Consider the following 26414-nt stretch of genomic DNA (forward strand, 5'->3'; position numbering starts at 1 on the left):
GATGTTACTGAATAAGGAAAATTGTGCCTACACAGCCTAACTTGCAGTGTGTGTTAGGTTGGAATTATGGTTATTCTTCACTATTTATCAATTAGGCTAATACATGCCATTTCTGGGTTAATATCTTTTTCACCCAAAACCAATGGTGAAGACTAGGGTTTTAGAAACCCTTGCTATTAAATACTAGATATAAGCCCTATAGGACTGTGGATGCCTGGAACGAAGATGGTAGATTCTTCCTATAGAACTTTAATATTAAGAAACTTTAAAATCAAGAAGAAAAGAAATACTATTAGGATACCTAGAATTATTTAAAAATATATACAAATTTATAATTTCCAGGGAATGACATGTGTAACAAGCCACAAAAAAACACAGAAGACCCCATCTGAGACACTGTTGGATTTCACCCTTGCAAATCAGATCCTTAAAGAACTTACAGTGTCTTGCAAACGTGCAGCAATTCATTCCCTTTCAATGATGATTTTTTTTATCTATTTCAAATGAGGAACACATTATTTTCAAGTGAATATTTTAGTCAGAACATGAATGTTCAAACTGAACACTCTTGTAGACGAAAGAAGTTAAATTTAACAAACAACTGTAAAGAAAAATCAAAACCTAAAATAAACTGCATAATTTCTCCCCTTTGCTGTGGCTATAACTTTTGCAAGACACTGTTTATTTTAATTTTAAAGGAGAAAATACACAGGTATCATTACCATATACAGAGATTAGTGGTAAATGGAGAATTAAATGTGTGCTGTATACTGTATAAGTACTCATCATATTAGTAAATAAACAACTGTAACATTGTTTTCTCTTAAAGGATCACTTTAATCCTCTCATCACTCTTATCTAATCTAACCTCAACACTTGATATGGGTGTTTTGGTTTCATTATCATTTAGATCAGTTCTTTCAACTACAACTTCTGAACAACAAAAAATCTCTGCCATTCACATAAATCCCGACTACAGCACTTTGCAGAATTGAAGTTTTATGGTCACATCATGCTATACAGAGACATAAGAATCTGATGAGACCTTCTTACAATCTAAGAATGGCTGAAAAGACATTGCAAGTACTGCTTGAGTAAGTGGGGCACGCAAATCTGGGAAGTAAAAAATGTTACCATCTTTACTTTTTTTATTCTTTAAAGGCTAGAAAACAAGAACATGTGATTATTTACCTGAGCTCTTTATTGATATTTGAAATGCATTCAATAACTGTGAAAATACATTTTTTAAGTGTGACACTGCAACATTTGTGAGATCTTTGCAAGAGGAGATTTTCTTCTGCACCCACTCTCATATAATAATATGTATTGTATAAATATAAAATTTAACAATATAGAAACATATTGAAGTTTACCTTAATATTTTTACCCTTTTTTTGCTGAAGAAGTTCATAGAAAAAAATAAAGGTAAATAGAAAAAAATGATCTGAATTGGTCTGCATACTACTTTACTTTAAATTTCTATTTATGCATTTAGGGAATTTCAGCTACTTCTATGGGAATAGCTGTTTGAATGCTTTTCTGTACCATATTAAGTGCCGAATAACCCATATTAGACAGATTTTAAAGGAACTATTGTAGCAATGATAAACAATCGAACACAGAGGCATGATTAAAATTGAACTATTGCATTTGGTCATTTATAATTATTTAGAAGACATAAGGGATTTTTTTTGCCTAACGATCTATTTGTAGTCATCTTCTAGGAAGGGCAAGAACCTTCCGCAGAATAACGTCCCACAGCTTTTCATTTGCTTTTTCCACTGAGTTACCTTAAGGGAGTTATAAGAAACAGTGGCAGGTATCACACATCACATCACTGTGCGTCATGGGCAGGTTTCGCCTGAGAGTCGTTTTCTCTGTGTGCTGCTGCTGGCGTCTCACGCATTGCTCTGGGTGCTGTTTCACTCTGGGATGGGTGCCATTACACTGCAGGCAAAGCTACTACTTTCGTCCTGTTACTGGGCACCGCTTTCACCTCCAACGTAATGCCGAACAGCAAAAGAATGACAGAAGCAGCCCACGGATCTAGGAAGTTTGATATTAACTTTGGTTGTATCAAACAACAAGAATAAGCGCATGGAATGAAGCACAGTGAGGTGCAAATATAGCAACTTGTAAACACATTTATGTCCCATTATCACAGGGTTGAGATCTTAATTTGTCTTGTTTTTTCTTGCTAAAGTCTGATGGTTTCCCGTTGCTTGAAATATCAATTAAATGCTCTGACTAAAAGAATGTGACTAGTTCCAGCATCCTCACTACATGTCAGATCATCCGTTGAATTAAGGGGGGACTTGAGGGAGGCCAGGTTGTAGAAGAGCAAGGTACAACTGAGCCCAGACACTGGGGCTCACAAGCTTACTTTAACAAACAGCCACGGGATCTTTAATGACCATATAGCCAGGACTTTGGTTTAATGTCACATCTGAAGGACTCAGTTCTAAAGCAAAGTGTCCTCTGTCACAATACTGAGGCATTGTCCTCTGGGTCAAGGGGAAGAGAGCTAGTGCCCCACTGACACTGTTTGTGATGTAGGTCTCCCTTCCCAGTACTGTCCAAGCCCAGAACTACTTTGCTTCTGACATCTGATGAAGATCAGTCTACAAGGAGGTAACACTGCTTTGCTAAATGAACGTATTGGGATTCTGAGGTACATTATTTAAAAATTGAAAATACCTTCTTATTTTTTTCTTTTTGCCTTCATATATTTTAATCATCTGAACTCAACACCACTGACTGTGCAGTTGCACGTCAGCCATCTTATTCACGCTCTCTGATCTTTAATGCTGCAGGCTCACAGGCAGCTGACGAGGTACAGGAGCTGCTCCTGTAACACCTGGGCCAAATCAAGCCCAACAATCCATGTCTGTCCCCAGCACGGCTCAGGTAGCTGACAGCCATTGGTTGTCAGCTGTTCACTTCGTCCAGATTCAAAAATATTCTAGCTGAGCTACAGAGATAAACCTAATGTCTGTTCATAATATTTCAGCCACTTGCAACCCTGTCTTTAGAAACATTATCCCAAAAAAATAAGAAAGTGAAGCAATTAAATTCCTTATATGCTATATTAGGATAGACATTTTTTGTATTGTACCTACCAAAGTGAATCTTTTATACCAATATGTGTGTTCTTTTAAAAATAGATATATCATAAAGGAAGAAAGTTTGGCTATGATTTAGCAGATCTAAGTATAATGTATTCTATTATCTAATTTCTATATTCTACATTCTAAAGCAACATTGTTTGTTATAAACATAAAAAATACAAAATAAAACTGAACATGTAAATGACAGAAAAATATTTTTATTAATGTTTCCACATTGTGAAAAGCCACAAAATACTGATCTGTATTTACCGACGATATGCAGATAAGTCATTTCTTAGGGAGTGAAAATCAACACCATTAAAACAGTCTACTGTATATATCAGCCATTATTACACTATAAATGAACAACCACATTCAGAACTCACATGATGCCTTGTGTTGCAGTAGACAGTCTTCATACAGAATTATGAAATTATGCAGATTAATAAGTTATTTAACATGGTAGATCTACTTAAATGTTCAAAACTACTATATATGATATATAACTTTAAACAAGCTACAAAGAAGATCAGTGTTCTCCATCTTTCTGCTCAAGCGGCTAAAAGAGCAGCTAAATCACAAACAAAAGGCAAAAAAGTTTGAAAATGACTAAACCGGCAAGATGACATAATATTGAAGGATTCAGTTTCCATATTGCCCATATTGCTGAGATTCAGGTCTTCGGAGATGTCATGTTATCACCTCAGCCTTGTTGCCTGGGGTTTCTGCCACCACATACAGCCGCAGCTGAGGAAGACTTGAGGTAAGAGCCCAAACCTTTCAAAGAAATTCCAAAAATCGCTCTTGCGACGGAAATCTTCTGTGCTAAGAAGCTCCATGCAGTAAACTTTACCACAGGATGTCTCTGGAAAACGGTCTTCCACACTATGCCAAACATTTTCCTTCAGACTGAGCTCTACTGCTTTTCATTATTAATGGGTCTTTCATTTTCCGGAACTTTTTAAGTTTAATCACTAAAAGATAGTTTTACAGACCATTATTGGCACAAATAAAGAAGTGTGTAAGATTGTGTCAAATGTTCCTGACATTGGCATCTACAGCACCTAACTAGACATCAGTTACAAGAACTTTAACAATTCCACATATTTTGGTTCTGACTTTGAAAGTGTGTGATCTTTGTTGTTAGCTGTGTTTAGAAAATACACAAGTAAGACAAGACCCATCTGATCCTTACCAGACTCAATGACAATGTTAAGTACTAACAAATTAAATCTGCAGATTGTAAAAAGGGAGACTTGTAAAACAATTCTCACTAGAATTGTAAACCAAACAATTGTGTTTTGTCATTGTACTGTACACATGCTACGGGTGCTATATCTGGGATGTTCTCAAATCTTTGTTGTTTTTTTATTTGGATTATTGCAGATGCTTTTGCATGCTTTTCCCAACAAGTGTGTCAAACATGCTGTTGTTTGGTGTAGCATACTACTGTACATAACAGAGATCCACTCATTATCAAACTGCCAGGCTTTTCAGGCTAGGGTCACAGCAACTTGGAGCCAATCCTGGAAGCTTCAGACTTTGACCAGAAAATCATTCTGGTTTTGTCATTGTGTCAACTGGTACAAAAGACATTTCTGTGGGAGAAAAATCTTGAATGTTCTTTAATGTTTTTAAATATTTAGATTACTATAGTTTTTCTTGAATGCATATCACCTGCTGGAAGTATTAATGTCTCTTTAAAAAGTGCGTCAAAGAAGCTGTGGTTTCAATATGTTTGGTATTGGGCCTACCTTTAATGGAAGGAACAGCAAGCTGTTGGTGTTTAATAAAGATAACGAGGTGATTGCATGGTAGATATGGGCACTCAGATATAACAGATTACCAACAGTAGCTGTCAGAAAGTCTGCAGTTTACATAGTAGTTAACCCCCCACCCCAAACCCACCCCCCTTTAAAAGTAATTCCTTTTCTTTTGTCTTTGAATTTCAAAGCTTCACCTGCTAGTGATGTGCTTGAAGCACGAATACAAAGTATTGTGAAGAAATGTAACTCACTCTTTACAGAAAAAGGAATTCAAGCACTTAGCCGTTAAGAGGTGTGAAAACCTCAAAAGGCTGAAACCTTGCTTATGAAGAGGAAGGGGTGCTCTGCAGATGCATACTAGAGACAAATTAGTGATAAACCAGTAGCACTCTTTAGATATCTCTTTTCTTTGTCTACATATATCATACTCATAATTTTCTAGAAGAATATATCCTCAATTTTAAAGACGGCAAATCTCGGTGAATCGCACACTCGTATTATTGCTTGTGGGGTGCAGCGAAGTGAAATGTAAAGTGATTCATACTAAGCAAGCTGCCAACATTTCTTTCTAAGAGGACTTCCGTACTGCAGAAATGATCACCGAATAATTAATTAATAAATCGGTATTATGTGACATGGCACGTTAAATATGATTTCAGAGACAAACATTGTGTATTACAGAAAGTGAAAAAAAGAGTTACAGTAGGTGTGAACTGCTTTGCAAGAAAGCTGATGTATCAGCCTTTCTTTGAATTAGACAGCCTGGGGCAGCGACGAATGTTGAGATTTTTCTTCTTTCTTCTCATCAATGGTCTACGACTGATATTCAAGTGTGACTTTCATTATAGTGTCCGTCCACACACACACTCATTTCACTAGAAAGCTAAGGGCCAGAAAACCAAATTTCCACCCGTCATCAGCCACTAACGACAAAGCAGAAACCCACCGTTCTGATCAGAACGGGGTGCCCCACACCCTTCTTGTATTCGTGCATCACGGTCAAACCTCAAAAACCACTAAGATGAAATTCAGAAATGCTCCGGAGAATCCATAAAAATGATCTGGGGGGGAAGATGTCACCTATAGTGCAGCGCGACACTGGGTTTTGTGATTTAAAGGAAATATGATGTGATGTAAAGCCCACAAAACCCCAAGTGCATCACCTTCCCTCTGACAACATTCAACTATGAAAACTATAAATACCCATGTATGCAGTATCTGGCATCATTCACCAGAGAAGATAGCTTGAGTTAAGAAGAGAGCAAGCAACTTTGAGACGGTTAGGTGATTCAATACAAGCAGATACCTTTACATTCTGATTAAGGACTGTTTGAGACGTGAGACTTCAAACTAGGAACTAATGAATTCACTACAGAGGCTGCTGCTTTTCTGTGGACTTTGCGCAATATGTTTTGGAAATGGCAACTGCAACGACCTAGTGCCAGAAGATGTGAAGGAAGACATCAGAGTTCTAGCCACACATTTTGTAAGTATAAATAAAATGTATGCAGTATGCGGTGATGTATTTGAGAAGTGGTATACTGTACAGTGCAATTCATATGATGAGAGAAAGAATGTGACTATATAACACTATATGACTATATGACCATATACTGCACATACTTCTCTTAGTATGGGTTTGGACATTCAGGCATCTTCCACAAAGTTTCATGCATAATTCATGAAACCAAAAGCAATTTAGAAAACCTTCATCACATTCGTAATCTAGTTTGCTGCGCAAAAACAAAACAACAGATCTCGAAAATGGCAACAAAGGCTGGATCTTCGTTTTGAATATTGGTAATTGTACCGCAGTTATTTGTGACGCAGAACAGTCGGTGTTCATTTCATGATATTCATCCAGTAGCTGTCAGCTGGCCATTGCTCTGCACAGGGTTTTGAAAGTGAACTGAGCAGCATTCTAGCTTGCACTGTGAAGGCATCGCAATTAGCATAGTGGGGGAATATCAGATCTTCTGTTTAAAAAGTAACAATCAGTATGAATGGTTCAATTCTTGAGAAGGGTTCAGTAATAGGGTTCAATGGAGCCAAATTTAGCATCAGCAAATCAAAACAAACTTACTGTGTGACATTTTACACTAGCAGATTTTAGAATTACTTCAAACATATTCCTGGTGATATAAAGTGCGAATGGACCAAAACATTTAAACTGTGTTGTAGACCTTGGAATTGCAAAAATGTGATCATGAGTGAGGAACCGCAGAAACGTTTATGGGGCAAAAGCAAATAATTCTTTCTTAATGTTGCAGTAATTCATATACATTCTCTGTTTTCTGCTGCTGAATTTGTCTCAATGGTTTTTACCATTAAGAAAAAGCTCTGTTGAAAATTTGTGCTGGAATATGTTCATCCTTTTTTTGATCAATATTACTAAAAATCAATTATGAAAAAAGAATGGATTTTTCTGTAAATTAAAAAATATTGGAATGCTTACAAGTTAATAGCTGTATTATTACACTAGACTGACTGATCTCATTTTATTCCAGGACATAAGTAGACCAGACTTGCTTGAGGGTGGTGCTTTATTCATTAAAGCCCTCAATTCTTTTGAGCAACAGGTAAGTTTTGGATGCTACTTGATTTCTTAAGAAACTTGAAATTGCTACAGAATGGTGGAGCAACATGAAACCAATTTCATTTCTCTGTCTGTCACAGGAGAGCGAAGAGAAACTGCTGTTGAATGAAATACTAAATCTGTACATTAAGATCTTTGACAACATGAACAACGTAGAAGAGGACAAGACTCTGGCTGAAAGAATCCATCATATAAAGATACGTCTGAGTCATCTGAAAAATGCAACGTTCCAGGAGACATCAACCAACCTGAAGCAGCAACTTGAACTGCTTTGGAACATTAAGGTGAGGGGAAATATCAGCTTGTCTTAAAGCTTTTGTCTGTTGTCTTAGCATGGAATTGCTAAGGCAGACATGGTTGTAGTTTTTTTGTAGGACAAGTTCACCCCATGCGGGATTAGGAGTCTCAAATATTTGGGGCCCCCTATACTGCTGCTATGAATCCTTGTCACTCAAGAAACCAACTAGTATGTGATTGCTGTATCCTTCATTTCATCATAAAAACTGCAAAACACCACAGACTGAATATACATTGACATACACTCCTATAGCCTGCATACTTTGTATGTCTTGCTTCATGCCTTTCTTCATTGTGGTTTGCAGACCCTCTGCACAACATGCCCTTTATTTGGCACAATCAACATATTGTGACCATCGTGACTCAGCCTCTGGGCATCCTGAGGCTTTGTTTGACAAGTCCTGGACCAACTGCACATTTAACTTTGTGTGAGAAATCTTGTAGAAATTCTGTTTGCAATGGGTTTGCAGATCTACACTGCGGGAGGCAGCAGCGTCAGTCATTTGTGTACTACTTTTCATCCAGCGAGGCTGAAAGTTCACACCAGTTTTCCTTTCTTGTGAGCGGGCCTTCCTTTGACAGCAGATGGATAAGTGGCATGAAGCTCATTGTCTTTAAATAATGCATGAGCAGGTGGAGGTCATCACATTTCAATGTAACACAATCATAACACATTCAATTATTTGTGGCAGCAAGGATATGAAAATGACAGCTCACAATCTTGAATTGGGAAATTCACCCAACTTGTACTTTTACTATTCCTATCAAAAGACACTTTTTGGATGTGCTAAAAAAAGTTGACAAATCCTCCGAAACAGTTATTGGAGAAATTGTCAGAAGAACAGGAGATTTTAATGCACTTCAATTTTTTTTTTCACTTTCAGGTGAATGACCCAGTAGTCCAGCGCAAGGCTGTCTTTGAGTTGAACCAGGTGCTGCAGAAAGCTGAGAATGTTGGGAGAAAAATGCATGAAAAGAAGGAGAAGCAAAGAAGAAGGCGGCAAGCTAAACTATTAAGGAGAAGAATGCAGTGATTTGTTCATTCTTGATGCTGACAGTGTCGTCATTGACTGTTCATATTTATTGAGATTAATTTAAAACTATTTATTTAATTTATATTTATAACGTAACTAAAATCTAGGACACAGCTCTATATTTAAGTTATTTATGCAACTTGTTCTGTTTTTTCTAAGGAAAATGTAACAGGTTTTACTTGAAAAAAAATTAAGACAATGCAAAGCTTTTTTGTGATAAATCACATTATGTATGGTCTATGACTAATTTAATAAAAACTGAAAACATACTGAAAAGGCATAAATCATTATAATGGAAATAAGCTTTCACATCTTCATACAACAATATAGTTGTAAAACTGATCACCAATCAATGGGATGTTTTCTTACTGAAAGTAATAGGTGTTGCAGACTATCTAAATGGCATATCAAAAGTTGTGTGTTTAGCAACACATGCAAGACCACACACTCTATGATAAAGTAAACTTAAGGATTCTCAAGCAATTACATGTATTATGCAAACTATACTACTAAATCGATGGATTTTAGTTTTAAAGTTAGAAATTAGGAATTAGATTAGGAATAGATTTTAGTGTACAGTATGTATGCGTTTCTCCCAGTGACTGTACTATAATCAGCTTCAGACAAATTTGCTGCTGTTTCACATCAACTCAGTGATCTCAATCTGAAATTGGGATAGAAAAACTGATTTATAGTAGATTGTCTGGATTTATCTGGATGGAAATTTAATTTTTCAAGTGGCTTATTGTAATTTAAGTCAATTCGCATCATTCTTAGATGACCTACTTTTTATGACGCCCCAGTGACGGAACAGGACCTTTTTCCTGACCTATTTGTGATGTTTAATTAATTATCAATGACTTATATTCACTTGTACTTCTGTAGTTCGCTTAGATCATAATGAATGCGATAGCAAGACGAAATGTATAGAGGTTATTTGGTGCAACTCACCTAACTGAGGAAATGTAAGCCCAAACAAAAGGATAAGGCTGCCAAATGTCCCATTTACGTTTGCGAGGAATGAGTTAGGGAGCCTCTGCAAGAGTGAGATGGAGTGGCGGGAGGGTGTGAAAGAAATACACAAAAGGAAAGTTAGAGGGCAATATACTGTACATAGGACAGTGGAACCAGGGTGAGAATGGGTTGCAACGTTCCGCTCAAACTCCAGTTATAAACTCCATTTTATGTGTCCTGTCATTGGGAGGAAGCACTTGACAGCTAAGTGGATGTGAAGGGTGAAGACAAGGAAAAGAGGTTTTGTTTATTCCTTGTTAAATGTTAAACAGATGAAACAGAAAAATGACAATAATGATATCTTTATGGCCTTCAAGAAAATCTTTTATAATGAAAAACAGTACTGCCTTCTTAGTCAGTTAGGATTTGTTGAAACACAAAGGATGAAGACATCAAATGCAATGTACATGAGAACAGTTACGAAGAACAGAAGCCATTTGGCCCATCTAGCCTGTTTGGTAAACAGGAACTAATTGATCCAAGGATTTCTGCCTGCCATTTCTTGAAAGGAGTCAAGGTACTGACTTTGACAGCATGGCTGGATATCCTTTTCCAGACTTCCACAAGCCCCTGGATAAAGAAGTGCTTCCTGTTCTCAGTTTTATTTGTATTTCTACACACTTTCAAGGCAATATACACTTTCTAATAATCAGTATCTTCAACATATAAGATACATTTTGTTCAAAAAAGCATTACATTTTACTCTGATCCTTTCCATACAATAACATCTGTAAGGATATAGCAATTCAATAGATAATGCTTGGTGTTCTGACAGACATTTCTTATTTTCTACTATGGGGTGAATTTACTTAGCAAGTATGTATTTATTACAACTAAATGGCAACAAGCTGTTTAGTAAACTGTAAGAAAATGCAAAATTATAGCACTAAAATCCATTACTGCTAAATGATAGACCAAGGGATATTCCTACATTGATGTATCAAATATGAATTTACAGATGTGACTAATTCAACGGCTACAAACAGAAACAGATGATAAATACAACTGAAAAACTACAAACATGCATTATTCCTTTTGTTAATTTGAAGATACAAGCTTTAAGTAATAGGTGCTGGCTTCACCAGTGTAGTGGATTGGGCTGATTTTTTCAATACTGTATTCTGAACAGAGAGGTACTTCAGACTTGAATGGAATGTCATCCCTGGAGACAACGAGTCTTTATTTTTTCTTTCCATGTGCACTTATTTGGCACATACATGATTTCTACCTAAGGATGATGCCAGTTATCGTCACTGAGGTAGTATTCTGCAAATCAAATAAACATTGAATTAATAATGATCATTATTCTTTCAGCTTGTGGTCAAAGTCTAATTTCAGTTAAGAGAACTCATGTAATTACATACAGTACATGAGGCCTTGGCCTTGGGTCGCTCTGTTTGAGACACCTGCTTACACTGATGGCTTGCTTGATTAGTGATGAACCCAGGGTTCAGCTATAGCCACTCCCAATATCAGGTGAAACCAAAAAAAAGTTTTAGGGAGGAGCCTCTGAGAGGCCCGAGGTAATGCAAAATATACATGTTTTCAAAGTAGAAGCAGGAACTGGAGACCATTATCTTCATTTGGTGAGAGCTAAGTTTCTATTGTGACTAAAAAAGCATCTACAAAATCAGACAGCCTGTAAAGACCAGACTCTTTAGTTGTTCTTAGAAAGAGTTTTCTGACTCACCAGGCTTTAGCTTAGCAACAGGATGCTTTGGGTAGACCTTGGCTGAACATACCCAGACAGAAAAAACAGCCTTTGTTAGATGAAAAGATATTTAAAACATTTTTTAAAACCACAGTAAGCTGCCCTTGAGGAAGAGGAGATCAAGATTAAATAATGGTTAAAACAAAGGATGTATGTACCCATTCAAATATGGGGGTTGGCAACCTAAAAGCAGAAACAAACTGAGATATCAGTCTTTACCTGGTATATGTTAAAGATGTATTCCTATAGAAATTTAACACATGAAAGGTGTTTTCCAGTAGGATGATGCTTGACTGTGGTATTTATTGTTTTTTGCAAACTGTTTTTAAGCCCTACTCTAGACAAAAGTGGCAAATGAACTCTTGTAACAGCATCTAGTCAATGTGCAGAAATAAAAGCCAATGTCTGGAAGTGGAAAAATCACACCTGATCTGAGGAAATATCTCGCAGCTCTGCATATTACTCAGCTCTTTGAAAAACAGCCTGTCTCATCTTGCCTACGCATTGTTGTGTTATATGAAAACATTGCACAAAAAGATGCTGCTTTAAACATTGTTTCACACAGACTTTTGCACATTTTCCAGATATAAATGAGAGCAGGCTAAATCTGTTTGACATTTTTATTGCTTTGCTTCATCATCTAGATGACATGAATTGTTTACCATGAATACCCAAGCCTTCACAAGTCTTTCATAAGTAGCTTCTACACACTCATTGCTTCCAGAATAACATACAGTCAGAAAAATTAAAAACAAGAGGAGGCCATTCAGCTGTTCAAGCCCTTCTGGTAGTTAGTTGCTTTTCTTGAAAGCTGCCACCATACCAGCTTCAACAACATGACTGGATAAATTGTTTGTACTTTCCCATTTTGTATTGTGATGCTGCAAAGGCGCCCTAGAGGGGCATTACTTTCCCCTGAGGATTCCTATATTTTCTTGAAGCTTTGAAGAGGGTGGCACGCAGCTCACAGGAAACTGGACACCGATAATCACCAGAGCACGCATCAACTAAAAACCCTGCTCCAGGCCAGATAAATAGACCTCTGAACCAGTATGGGGGAGAGACAACCAGAAGCAGAAATACAGGTACAGTACTTTCTTTTCATCGTATCAGCTTCTGCCCCAGATTACATTCTGCTAAACCAGCCTGTATGCTGAAGACTTTCACTTATGTTTTTCCATCACTCAATCTCAGCCTTAGGGCTGAAGAGTAGTGTTATTATTACTGCAACAGCCCTTGTCACAATGCAGGCTGTATATTTCACTTTTGCCCCAGTCCAGGCTAAAATGTATTCTTTTTCCAGCCTAGGGGGAAACAAGCAGCTTTGCTGCACTTGCACCAGCAGCCTGCTACAGTGCTGGCTGTTTATTGTTCTACCCAGCCTCAGGGCTAAAGAACAGGTTGCTGCTATTACCACAAGCATTGTTACAGCACAGGCTGTTTATTCATTTCACTACAGTCAGGGCTGGAAGCTCCAACCCCCCAGCTGTTTTTCACCAAACCAGCCTCAGGACTGAAGACTGGCGGGTATTTTCCTCAACCGTAGACTGGTTTACCCTTTTGCTATTCCGGGTACAGGACCAGTAGGGACACATATGGTATAGATACAGTATAGATTATATAGTGTAGGTTTCAACCGGTAAACTACTGTTTAGCTTTAAGATTTATGTGTGGGTTGTGCCCATTTTCGGTACCTAGAACCTGTGCCCCTATTGTGTGCTGACCCTCATGGCATCACAATATGTATAGTTTATGTTTGTGCTACCTGAATGTAATATTTTGCACTTTTATTTTATGTTATTACATGTCAGATTCCAGGTGTCTAGTGTGCTATTTTATAAAAACCTTTTTCATAATTTTTGTTATAAAAACAGGACTAATTTACTAACTATACCAGAATCTAAATCAATCATATTAATAAGGAAGACAAGTATTCCTATCCTAACACAGATCCTCGTCACTCCACTTACATTACTTACTTACCAATTAATCACTCCAGATTGATCATTCACTCCTTAACTGTGCTCTTTGTTTTCCATAACAAACAGATTATGAAAAACTTAATTAAAGGATTTCTGAACATAGAAATATTTAATATCATATGCTCTAAGAAGTTAGTTAAGCAAGACCTTAGTTATCTAAATCCATATCTGCTAATATCTTGAACAATCTCTGCACTAAAGACTTTTTAGGTACCACACCACAACAATTACTTTAGTAAAAAGATCATTCCTGTGATCATCTTTATTCAAAAGCAAAAATATTTTCCTAGATTTACATGTCACTGCTCAGCAGTCTGTTTATGTCACTGCTCAGATGTCTGTAATTCTGTTAGAACATATCAAAAACATTCTGGTGATAACTGCTTTCTTTCAATCTCTGTGCTTGGTGGAGTGCTAAACAAAAGTCTCCAGATGGGGAGGAATAATGGAGAATGTTTGTTACTGTATATAAAAACTCTTTAGAAAACTGCAGCCTGAACATTTATCTCTTTTATTTTTTACCTGTATCCCAGCCAATGATAAACCACTAATGATGATTAAATAGACACATACACTCAAGACTGATTTATATACTGTACATATAATTTGATTTTAAATATTAATTTCACAAAAGGCTTAACTGCTGTTCAGATCTGTATAAGAGACTGGGGAAGAAATTTATTTTTGTTGTTTTAGAATGCATTTGAATTTGTAATAATACTGCAAAACTCAGGTTTATGTAAATATAGAATTCTACATACTGTATGTACTGTATTCAGGTTAAATTAACATTTAAAAGTACCGCACATACATAAAAGTGACATTTTGAATTAGTTTTTTAAAGTTTCCCTGTTGTGTTATATTAAGTACAAGAAAATAGAAGATATCATAGTGTACTGTACATAGTTTAGGTATGAAGGTATAAAAGTTTGAATATTATCCTATTCACTTACACCTTACTAACTAGAATACCATCATTAAACTGTTTCTGTTCACCTTCTGTTTCAGAGATCACTTAATAATTGTCTACTAAATTAACATTGAAGAATTATGTCTGCCTTAACAACCAATGTTAAAATTAATTTTAGTAAGCTATACTGTATAGTGAAAGTCCCCAAATTACTACCATTATAGATTCACAGTTTTTCAAGGTCTATATTCTTAAGCAGTTATTCGGTATATTTTCACTTGTTATCATATAGAGTCTGGTAATAAGGAGATATAACATAAAACTAATGTTACTAATGTTACAACAGACAGACAATAGAAACATTAATGTGAAAACAAAATCAGAAAGACTTGAGAGCTTGAGTTTTGAATACACAAGAAGCAGCTGGATTGAGCTACTGAAGTGCCAAGTGGGGTAGACAGACTGAATGACCTTCTTTCAGGTTGTGGCCTTATTATGTTCTTATATTATATTCTTTTTTAATAAATGAGTTGCTGCCTTTAGCCAGGGAAGTTGATATCACGCGTAGAATGGACTAAAGACAAAATACAGGTATTTAAATGACATCTAAACACATGATTTCATTTCAGAGAAAAAAAGAACCACAGGTATGGAAGATTGGCAGGCCAGTTCACTGTAGATGAAACCGAATATCTTTCTGACCTGTACAAAGCTGTTGTTGACATGATGCAGGAAACAATGTAGAAGGGTGTTACCACCAACAAAGACAGGCTTCCCCTCTTTTTTTTTGCTTCAGAGATAAAAATAACTGCATGAGCAGAGAGCAGTGAAAGATACTGTATGTAGGGCGTTATTCCCACACCTGGTGGGCAGCAGCACAAGAGGAGTAGGCAGTAGAGAGTGGAAGGCATGAGTATTCGAGCAGCAGAGGAGGAGAGAACACAACAGACAAGAGACGGGGGGTATTAGAGAGTGGAGCAGTAAAGTGAATGTGGGTAGGGCAGCTCAAGGTCCTGAACCATATGTAAGGAGGGGACGGAAAATGTGCCTTAAGGCTCACCGGTCCTTTGATAGCAGGCAAGTCTTGCCTGACCCCAGACTGTAACCACAGCCACACAGCACGGCTTCCTGAGCCCCTAAGGCCAACCAGCTCTACTATCTCACTTCAACTCCACTCTTGACTTGGACGGGTTGGAAATTCCCCACCAGTCAGGGAACTGGCACACTCATCTTGCACTCTGCCTTCACAAATTGCTCTGCAAGCTAGTGCACACATACCCAGTCAGGCACCACCCATAATTAAGCTGATCCGGGAACACAATCAGTCCCATTATTATAGTGCAGACTATAGGGCTTTTACAGGACAGTGTTAAACCACTGCTAGAATTTTTTAGGCTATTGGCATGACCAAAAGATAAGTACAGCACATCTGACTTTTTAAATGAGCTGAATGGTTAATGTTTTTCTAACAGTTGACACAAAGGAGCGTATAGTTTACCCAAGACTTTAATTAAACACTAGCATATTGAAAATATTATTTTCCTGAGCATTAATAAAACAGTAAGGAATTTATACTGTGCATTTCAATACTCTGAATAAACACTAATCGTTAAGAAAACTTTCTTTATGCTGAAGGTTGCAATCTTTTCTTAGAATCTTTTTGAATTAGTCTGAACTTTTCAAACACCACATAATGAACTGAAACTGTATGATCGGTTGAATGTGTGTTTGCTGTCTTGCGACTGGTCTCCAGAGAATTATGTTTGTTTCATAAAGAGAAATTGTTTTAAGCTTTATCATCATGGCAAATGCAAAGCTAAAAACAATCTCTGTTACTTACAAGAAGCTGAAATAAAGTTTTAAACGAGTCGTCACACCAAACAAAGCACATTCTCACAGGTACGCGAGTGCAGTTTTGGTCATAACGCTCATACTTTTGTTGTGTGGTTGTGTTGTGTGTTGTGAGAAACTGAGCAAGAAAAGGTTGTTTGTCTGCCTGGCACCTACACTCTTCTGTGTTGATGGTTTAGACATCACCGTGTTGACCTTCAGAACACAATACATTCAGAGCAAAGAGAAAAAAAAATTTTTGGTGGCACAAGTTAGCTACTGTGATCCTGTTTTAATTCTCGCCACAAAGTACAGCCTTTTTACTTGTAGACACATTCGTGTCATTTTTTCTTGAAAAGAGCTGTACTGTACTTTTACTGTACATAAATGACTGTCACAGAACTTTAGTTATTTAGTATATGTTATCTGTCCTCAAGATCATACATTTATGTAGTTGTGAAATATGCTGCATTGCAGGGCTGGGGCACTGGGTTTAATTCTGGACCTGTATACATTCTTACCATGTTCACATGGGTTTCCTCTGGGTGCTCTGATTTCCTTTCACAGCACATACTGGAGACCTGTGTGTAGGTTAATTGGCTTCTGGGAAAATTGGCTCTGCGCCCCATCCAGTGGTGTGTCTCATCTGTGCCCGCTGCCAGGAATGGCTCCAGCTCTGCTGCAACCCTGTACTGGATGGAGCGATTAGAGAATGGATGGATTTATCGTGATTTGCTATAATATTATTTAAAAAATGTTAAAGGGTGAAAAAAACCCCTTCCACATTATAGATAGGTAACAATGAAACTGCACTACTCTTGAATGCTATGATAAGATGTGCAGCGATCGAGCCCTCAGTAGATTCAGAAGGCTCCAGTGGTGCTCTGGCAAAGGTGGAAACTGAGATGCAAAGATGAATACTGTATATGGACAACTATTTCTGCTGTGAAGAACTGTTGAAACTAAATACTATATGTAATGCTTTATTTAATCAAATACAAAGAACAATACATCAAATAAAAATGATACGATTGTAAAAATACAAAGAACAATGGCAGCCTGGAGGGGACCCAGCAGGTCTTTGGCACAGTTTAATTGAAGTACTTTTCTCAAGGTTTCAAAAGGAGGTCAGGAATCCAGAGCACTAACAGCTTCTCCAAGCACCTGTCACTGACTAGAAAAGTTAGGCTGTAAGGCTTTACCTTAAACTTTCCTTAAAATGTTATACGCTCTTTCTTATTCAAGATTAAAGTCCATGTAGCACTTCACGGACAAAAATATGTTACAGAAAGAGCATAATATATACCCTGATAATCCTGTGGGCAATGTTAGGTAGGATGTGACCTTAAATTTGACCTCAAGCAAAAGAAAATAAATGTGTCAATTAATCTTTCAGTAAATTAAACATAATTGCTCAATTAATTACACATGACCACATATTCATTTTGTCTGATTGGTGGGAACATTGGAGAACAGAGAGTAACTGTGACTTGCTGCTATGTTTTGGTGGAAAGTCAATGACATTCATCTTAGAAAAGGTGCAATGCTTAATTTACGCAATCACTAGGTTCTGTCAAGTGTTTCAAGTTCACTGGGCCACACGATAAGCTAACTGGCTAGCTTGTTAAAAACCTGTAAACTTGCACATTTGTAGACCTTTGTACAGTAGTTTTTTTTGTCACATTGACAGTACAGATATTCCCTGATGTCAAATTTTCCACCCTTGTAATTTCAAGTGTGAGCAGAGAATGTATTTAAATCCTGGTCATGCGTTTAACGTGGCTGACGATGAAATATTATTAAATTATTAAAAATCTCAAATGAGGCTGAAACCTCCTGAAGACGAGGAGCACTTAATGGCGATGTCCTAACTAATATCATAATCGACTCTGATTTGGCAGTTGGTCCTTCACTGTTTTCTTGTTACGTGGAAATAACGTGATATCTACAGTACATTTGTAAGGCAAACCCCCGTCTCTCTGACAGATTTTATTTTGTAGGACACATGGAAGATGTTTGTATGGAAGGACCCTCAGGCCATGCCATGGAAAAGAAATGCACAATTTTGGACATGGAAAAACTAAATTGTATATAAAAAAACAACATATCCACTCTGTCATGTTTTTTTCCAAATCTTGTCAGTGGAGCAGCCCTCTCATTACCTTCCTAGATACCTGTGGAGTTCTTTCACCTAGAATCTACAATTTGACAACATCCATCCATTTTCAAACCGCTGCACCTCCGTGCTGCCCAATTTGAAAACATATTATTGCACAAATTAGTGCACTTACTGTAAGTTGACAGAATTCAACTTATTTAGGGAAACTACTTAATTAAATGAATTAGGGAAAACCATTTATTTGCATGAAAGAATTAACTATGTTCTTGTGGGACTGAAAAATGGTTCTCTTTTCAGGAAATATATGTGCCCCTATTTGTAAGCTCTGCAAGAATATTCAAGAAGGAAGCTTCACTGCATTCTGAAATGCAAAATGAAATTCCTTTGTTGTTCTTATGGAGAGATAAGTTTGACACCTACTGTACATTACATCTCAGGGGTAAAATATTACAAGCTCTGTTGAGCTGGTGGAGGAAACAATCAGAAAATCACAGGTTTTCAATTTTTAAAAAATGCAGTGACACAGAAACATTAATTCTTTCAGCTGGCATGGATCATTTTTGCTATCTTTGTTTCCATCAAAGGTAATTTTCCTGTCATTCTGTTCTTATCAAATAGCAGTAGTTATGTAAATGGCTTTTTCTTTCAGTAGACAATAGTTTTATTTCTTGTTGCTTTTGGGTATTTTTGTCTTGCTGAGGCCTTAAGAAACAGGTATTTTGATCTTTCACCATGGAAAAGCCCAGGGTAGCCTGGTTTATAAAGAAAAAGAAAGCAGATCTTGCTTTATGTAAAGGCAGAGATAAAATTGGTGTTGTAGCACTGAAGAGCAGTGGAAAATCCCTCACACAGGTAAAAGAGGGGGAAGTTACAAGTGTTGGTTTATAGCTTAAGGGTCTTTCTGTAAGCACTGCAAGGGACCTAATCAAACCCACAATACACACTGAGGAATCACACGCACAGCATTTTCTCCTGGCACAGGAATTTACAGACATTGAAGATCTTGTGATTACAGGACGTTTATACTAGGTCTCCAAAGCCTGTGAAATGAAGACACACATGCAACTCTGCCTCTCCTGGGATTATGTCATGGCCACACAGCTCCACCCCTAACATTGCAGTGACAATTCTGCAGGGCACTGTGGGAAAATTCACTGTTACGCAGGATCCATGGCACTCAATGTGACCTTCTACAACAGGCCATGTGCCAAATGAGCCCTGTAACATGACGCTAAACAATGTCTGCAGATTATGATACTCTCACAGACTTGGATACCATTCATTTTTTATGTTAAGTGGTTTATTAAAAGCTGTAAAAAATATGTCTCAATGGCCTCTTGTTTGGAGCTGTTCTTCTGTCAAATATCTGTCAAATTATTTTCTTGAGGTCTCAGTGTTACTGTAGCTGACCAGGAATACTGTTGCTATACAGCATTTCTTTGCCCCTTTTGTTTTATACAGTACAGGCAGATTATGGAGCAAATCACAAGCCTGTCTGCCTCCAAACAGGTGAACATATTACTGTAAGGCACATGTATCCACGACAACAAGAGGTGCTAAAAACAGGCATAAGACAGGTGAGTGTAATTAAACAGCTACTGCTGGTAAAGATGAGAGACAAAACCAGTTACTCAAGATGACACCGCCCTCATTAGGCTCTCAGACTGTGCTGCCTTCGCTGCCCCGAGGCTACAAGAACGCTGAGCTTCAGAGAACACTGACTCGTCGGCACGTCGCAGGAAAACTTGTCCTGTGCTTCCAGCTCTCAGGCGAGCAGCAGCATTTTCTGAACCTGCACTTCGGCACTTCTAAAACAATCGCAGACAGAGATGGGCAGAATAATACAACTGCAGAGCACAGGGACAGACAATGGTTTTGAAGTCGGTGAAAAATGAAAAGTCTGAGTTTCACTTCAAACCACTGGACTTCCCTTGAACTCCCCAAGCCACGAGGTAACAGAGGTCATGTGAACTGCTTCATGCAATTGAGGACTGCAGGGGAGCCGGAACCTATCCTGGCAAGTAATGGGCTCGAGGCAGGGTACACCATGGACAAGATGTCAGTCCACTGCAGGGCTCAGACAGACACAAGCACAGACACATAACTCACACCAGGGCCAATTTTCCCAGACGCCAATTAACTTACTGGTATGGCTTTGGACTTAGACTTACAGTAGCATGCTTGATATGATTTAAGATGAATGGATATCTTCTGTGGGATGTTTTTATTTGCTATGGTCTTGTCTTTTTTTGTAAAAAATTGTACAGCAGTTTATTACTATGGGTTGTGAATCCACAGCGCAAGATCTGTTGTGAGACTCAGCTCTTGTCTCATATCAACACCAATACAATGTTCTCCTCCAGTGTAAAACCTGGTCCAGGCATTAGAAGCAGATGTACATCAATCTCGTTACAGTTGTTCCCCACTGAAATGTATGAACACTATAAGAAAATGTAGAAAACATTTTTCCTGCAGTGCAGTGTAAAAAAAAGGTTAAATGAAATTGCTTTCTTTCTGCACCACCTTATGTGGATTTCAGATATTTGTTACTGAGTAAAAACAGAGAGACAACACAACTCAACAGAAACTTTTTGCTATCTTTTTTTTTCCATCAAAGGTAATTCACCTGTCGTTCTGTTCTTATCTTACAAAAGTAATGAACACAATTCCTGAAGATAATTGGTTCTTGTGTTTTCCTGGAACTGGTTAATTAAAATAAAAAATATTTATATCAGCTGGTCAGCATTTCAGAATTGACCAACTACATAGCAGAAACCACTATAGCTCCTGTATATAGTTTGAATAAGAACTGAAAGAATGGTAAATACTGAATTTGTTTCTGAATTAAATTGGATTATTTAGTTAAAAATGCTGATTCTTTAGAAGCTCGGGCAGAGCTCTGAACTGTATTGCTGAAATGCTGCTAATATGAGTCTCTGTCGCGTTACTAGCCAGCTGTGATCATAATCCCCTAAGCAGTGAGGTGCAAATAACAGGAAACCAGCAAGGTTGTACAGTAGTTTGCCTGCCATGGCTCCTAAAGGAAAACATAAAATTCCTGGGTACCTGCTGGCTTGCAGTGACATCACTATGATACACTACACCTTGAATCAGTATGAACTCTTCCGCAGACCACTGTGGGGACAGTATCACCTCAAAGATGAATGATTCTGATAAGTGGTAGCCAGTCAGAGTAGCATGTCTTCCTACCTTAAGTGCCACTGCCATACAGAAAGCACTGCTATGAGGTGTACAAGAGGTACATTGCAAAGCAACAACTGGCTAACCCAGATTGACTGGGTAGGAACAAAATAAAAAATAAAAATAGACTCTATGAACTAAAATGAAATAAAAATAAGAAAACAAATCCAGCTTTCAATGTTTGCCAGTCCTAAAGTTTATTTATTTCAGCAGCATGTAAATGATTCCAGGTATAAACAGGCACAGGCCTAAAGATCTGAGTGTATGAGGATTGCATTGTGACTTGTAGGGCTAATATCGTATGATAATTGGCAAGTATCATAGTGTGAAGTCTTTTCTTTCCTCTCCCTTTTGTTTTCTTTCTGTCACTTATTTCTTGGTCCATTTCACACCCCATAGTCTTGACTGTTCGGTAATTCTAATCTGCGAATTCTGCTACTGCGCTGCTAATTGCTATGAGGGAGACAAAGGCACTTTAATGAAAAGAGCAGCCGCAGAGAGACAAAAAAGGATTTTTGTGTAGAGCCTCTGCAGACCTGGTAGAATGCTTATTTTCTTTTAGTTTTTATATAAATGGGGCATGCTGCTTGTGCTTAATGGACACTAGCTGAGTAGTGCTGGGATGCATCACCAGGGATTCTTTTTCGATGACTAGAATGGGCTTCCCTGGGATAAGTTCTGAGCATGATTTCTGCTCTGCGAAGTGCTGCTTGTGTAATGTAAGTCTTTAAATATCAGAGCTGTTTGATCTAGCTCTGTCTGTGTACATTAACTCACCAGGGTGTATTCATTATCACAATTGTGACCGGTCTTGTGTGCAGGCCCACGGCCTTTTCACACACTGCAATACTTCCAAATAGTCTTTTCATAGTATTTTACAGAATGTTAAGTCTTCTATTTTGCTTTCCATTGTTTATAGTACTTCAACCTAAAGTTATTTAAACCCTTAGATGAGTGCTTATGACCACATTAAAATGTTTTCGTCAGCACTTGCCCTGAAAGTGTCTTCGTTAACAAGTGGATGAGGAGCTGTTAATAGACACTGTGCATACCTATGCTGGTTTTTAAGTTTTGTTTTATTTTTGCATGAAAGGAACTAGTGCTTAAGTATCAGATGACTTTACGATGACATTACTTAGCTTTTTTTTAGCTCTGCAGTGGGACTTAAACAGAATCCTAAAAAATGTCAAAGTTGTTCAGTTTGTGAAATTAACTGTACAGTTAAGGGGCTGAATACTGAAAACTACCATTAAATAAAAATAACTATATAATTAAAAACGTCGATGTTATTGTTGTATTACCCTGTCACTGGGCAAGCAATGACAAGGACATTTTTTTACGGCGCTACCAGGTGGTGTACTCGGGTACTGCGAGAACACAAAAAGGAAATCCTCTTGACCTACATTCATGGGATATCTAGCTTATGTATTTTATTATCAATGGACTGAAAATCATTGAGAACCAGACTATGTTGTGTATTGGTTTTCTACCCAAGTGTTAAAGATATATTTTAATATACTATATACAAAATAATTTTAACATTTTGAAACAAGTCCCACTTTCTGAAAACATTTGCATACATTTGTATACAAAATAATTTCCATTGAAACATTTTGAAACAAGTCCCACTTTCTGAAAACATTTGCATCACATACTGTATACTGTATGTAAACTCCCTGAGAAGGGGAGGGGGGGTTAAAATGTGTTCTCCATGTGTTTCTCTAAGCAGGATAGCAACGTCAGATGTTATCGGTAATATTTATTTTCTTTAATATTCCTCCCTGTAGTGCTCCTGTTATACAAGTTGTTATTTATGTACTCTTGAAGATGAAGATCATCAATTCAAGTTTTTATTAAAAACGGATTGGGTGCCTTATGAATCTCTACTTGTTTAATTTCGTGTGTATGAAGATATCTTACATGTTTAATTATTCACAAGTTAAGCTTTACAATTACACCTCGTAACATTGATTTTCTTAAATGAAACTTAATTGGACATCACAAAATATAAATTCAGCCTCTGTGTTCCTCCATCAGATACTGTACAGTATGTTTTTATTATACTTAACATAATGAGAAATCAGGTCTTTACTGATTTTACTATAGGCTTTTTACTATAAACAGTTTTTACTATAGGCTTTTAATAAACCTTTAACCTCAACCACTTTCAGTGTGTGACGATGAATATCTTCTCTTACCGAAGCCAGAAAGGCTAACCATTCAAAATAATTCAAGCTAATCAAAACAAATACCTCATGCATGATTTCTCCATGAAAATTGTTTACAGTCATTTGTGAAGTCATGTTCAAGCTGGAATCAATTGACAATTTCACTTTCAACTTTTATTGTTTACAATATACCTATTTTGTAAAAACTGTTAGAGGGATTGATGTTATTGTCTGTTTTTTTCCCATTCTTTTCTACTCTAGTTGTACAGTATCTTATGAATGTATTAATTTAAAATGGCTTCCATTATTTTCTATGAATTAACACATTATTCTATGATGGTATAATGTGTAGAAACCAAGAGATTCAAGCCTGAAGTATCCGTTCGTCAAGGTTTATTGTATGTATACAAGGAACAACACATTTGAGGCTTATTGTTGCTCAAAGGAGATATGGTTCTACACAGCTTACAGTATATATACTTTTCTCTGCATCCTCCCCCTTCTCTCTTTGAGGTAGCTTTCTCAAGAAACTCCAGGACCCAGGAAGCACTCAAAACATTCCTTTCTTATCAGGGAGTTTTGTATAAACATTCCGTCCCAATCAGGAGATTAGTACAGAAGATAGAAGATCAGTACAGGGAGGGAGAAGCATCTGTGTTAAACGAAGCATGTGAATTCAGAAGGAGTTCACAGCTCCTACCACTATATGGGTAACAGTAACATACAGATTCTGCTAGCAGACTCCATCAAATGTAAATGTGTAGCTATTTTTGTAGTCATTTTTATTATTTAACATGCAAAACATCAGAAACTTAGCAGTTGAGTGGATTTTAGTTTGGTAATATAGACTGGTAATCAGTTCAGTTCATTTTATTGTCATATTTTCATAAGCGCAATGAAATGCGTATTTGCATGTATGCTCCAAAGATATTAAGGAAACACCAAAAACAAACACAGAACAGCAGCAGAAGCAACAACAAGTTAAATAACATACATCTTAGAAAAAAAAACAGTGTGAGCCAGTGGTAGGGGTAGAGTTCAGTATTCTGACAGCTTGTGGGAAGAAACTGTCTCTGAACCTGGACGTGCATGTCTTTATGCTCCTATAACACTTACCAGAGGGAAGAGGGGAGAAAAATGAGAAACCAGGATGACTGGTATCCTTAGCAATACTTCCAGCCTTCCTGAGAAAGCGAAGACTAAAATAGAGGGGAGCTGTATTACAATGACGGACTGGGTTGACCTGATCAAGCCCTGTAAGGCCTTCCAGTCAGACAACGGGCTGCTGCCAAACCACACTGTAATACCAACATGTGATTACAGTCTCAATAGCGCAATTGTAAAATGTGGTAAGGACAGTTGAAGATAGACCAAACTTTTTCAACTGAGTAAGTAAAGGTGCTGTTGTTCCTTCTTTGTAGCTGTAGTTACATGTTGGGACCACGTTAAATCATTAGCGATGAAGGAACCCAGGAATTTGAAGCTGCTTACCATCTCAACAGCCACCCCATTGATGCCAATAGGGGTGTGGTGCCCACCCTGCTTTCTAAAATCAATGATTAGCTCCTTGGTTTTGCCGACATTGAGGGAGGTATTATTGTGAAGACACCACTCCACCAGACACCAGTTGCTGACCTCATCCCTGTAGGCTGTGTCATCATTAGCAGTGATTGGGTCAATGATGGGAGTGTAATCAGCATTTGTAGATGGAATTAGAGCTTTGTCTGGCCACACAATCGTGGGTGAACAAGGAGAACAGCAGGGGGCTAAGCACACAGCCCTGAGGGGCACCTATATTCACCTATACTGATGGTCAGAAAGCTTTCCATCTACCGTCACAGTCTGTGTTCAGCCAGTCAGGAAATCCATAATCCATCTGCATAGAGAGGCGTTGATGCCCAGGTCATTAAACTTCCTGACTATTGTGTTAAATGCGGAGCTGTAATAAAAAAATAGCGTTCTGGCGTACATGTCTTTATCATCCAAATGAGCCAGAGCCGTGTGAAGAGCCAGGGAAATAGCGTCGTCAGTGGACCTGTTGCGCCGGTATGCAAACTGCAGGGGGTCTAAGCACTCAGACTCAGGATTTCTTGCACAGTTCAAGCCTTGGAGGAAGAAGAGGAAGATGCATGATGGGAATGATCCTTCTTCTCTTCTTCTTGTGTCTCTTAATCTTCCTCCTTTTGTCCCATTTTCTCTCTTTTTTGTATTTCGTCATCCCTGTACTGTGGTCCATTTCTATGAAGCCTGGCACAACGACCTCCCTAGAAATGGCCAGTATTGTTGAATTTTTATTTTTAATTCTGGCGGTCCTAATAATGGACTCTGAAGTTAATTAACTAGGGCATATCATTATGTCCCGCCTTAGTCTTAATCTGTGTTTACTTATAGTATCTCTTAGCCATTCACAGGTAGGCCAACACCTCAAAAAATACCCTTAATTTGAAGCCTTTCTATGTTTGATAGCAAAACGCCATCACCCCAGGCATAACAATACACTGATACTCATGATGCAACCCATTCATTATGTAGTGCACAAGAGAGCAGAAGTAGTGAGCTGTACTTCATGCACATGACCCAATGCATTTGGGGCTGGGCTTGTTATATTGCTCTTTTTAAAACAATTTGTCTTGATCCTTCCTTTTGAAACAGAGGCTTGGACTCCATTCAGTTACAGTA

The 26414-nt window shown here is 37.7% G+C and overlaps 1 protein-coding gene and 1 long non-coding RNA gene across 5 annotated transcripts in view; one reads left to right on the top strand and one right to left on the bottom strand.

Annotated features, from left to right (window-relative positions):
- LOC148654726 (uncharacterized) overlaps nucleotides 1–26414 on the bottom strand; it is a 108236-nt gene that overhangs the window by 28200 nt on the left and 53622 nt on the right. For 3 of the 4 annotated variants that reach the window (XR_015941128.1, XR_015941127.1, XR_015941126.1), the window contains exon 3: nucleotides 16769–16939. This is a non-coding gene — a long non-coding RNA (uncharacterized LOC148654726). Of the gene's footprint in view, nucleotides 1–10437; nucleotides 11081–16768; nucleotides 16940–26414 lie in introns of those variants that run through there. The other variant, XR_015941129.1, reaches the window with a different exon arrangement.
- On the top strand, nucleotides 6114–9076 carry ifng1 (interferon gamma 1). Its single transcript, XM_088644611.1, has 4 exons — nucleotides 6114–6359; nucleotides 7381–7452; nucleotides 7550–7753; nucleotides 8651–9076. The coding sequence occupies exons 1-4, from the start codon at nucleotides 6234–6236 to the stop codon at nucleotides 8798–8800; spliced, it is 552 nt and encodes a 183-aa protein (XP_088500737.1). The 5' UTR covers nucleotides 6114–6233; the 3' UTR covers nucleotides 8801–9076.

This window comes from Lepisosteus platostomus, chromosome 9 (genome assembly GCF_059453375.1).
Source record: "Lepisosteus platostomus isolate fLepPlt1 chromosome 9, fLepPlt1.hap1, whole genome shotgun sequence".
NCBI classification, from domain to species: domain Eukaryota; kingdom Metazoa; phylum Chordata; class Actinopteri; order Semionotiformes; family Lepisosteidae; genus Lepisosteus; species Lepisosteus platostomus.

Excerpts from the sequence above, each read along its gene's own strand:
- ifng1 (XM_088644611.1), top strand. The coding sequence starts at position 6,234 with ATGAATTCACTACAGAGGCTGCTGCTTTTCTGTGGACTTTGCGCAATA. Across the intron at positions 7,453-7,549 it reads TCAATTCTTTTGAGCAACAG|GAGAGCGAAGAGAAACTGCT; the intron begins GTAAGTTTTGGA and ends TGTCTGTCACAG. Across the intron at positions 7,754-8,650 it reads AACTGCTTTGGAACATTAAG|GTGAATGACCCAGTAGTCCA; the intron begins GTGAGGGGAAAT and ends TTTCACTTTCAG.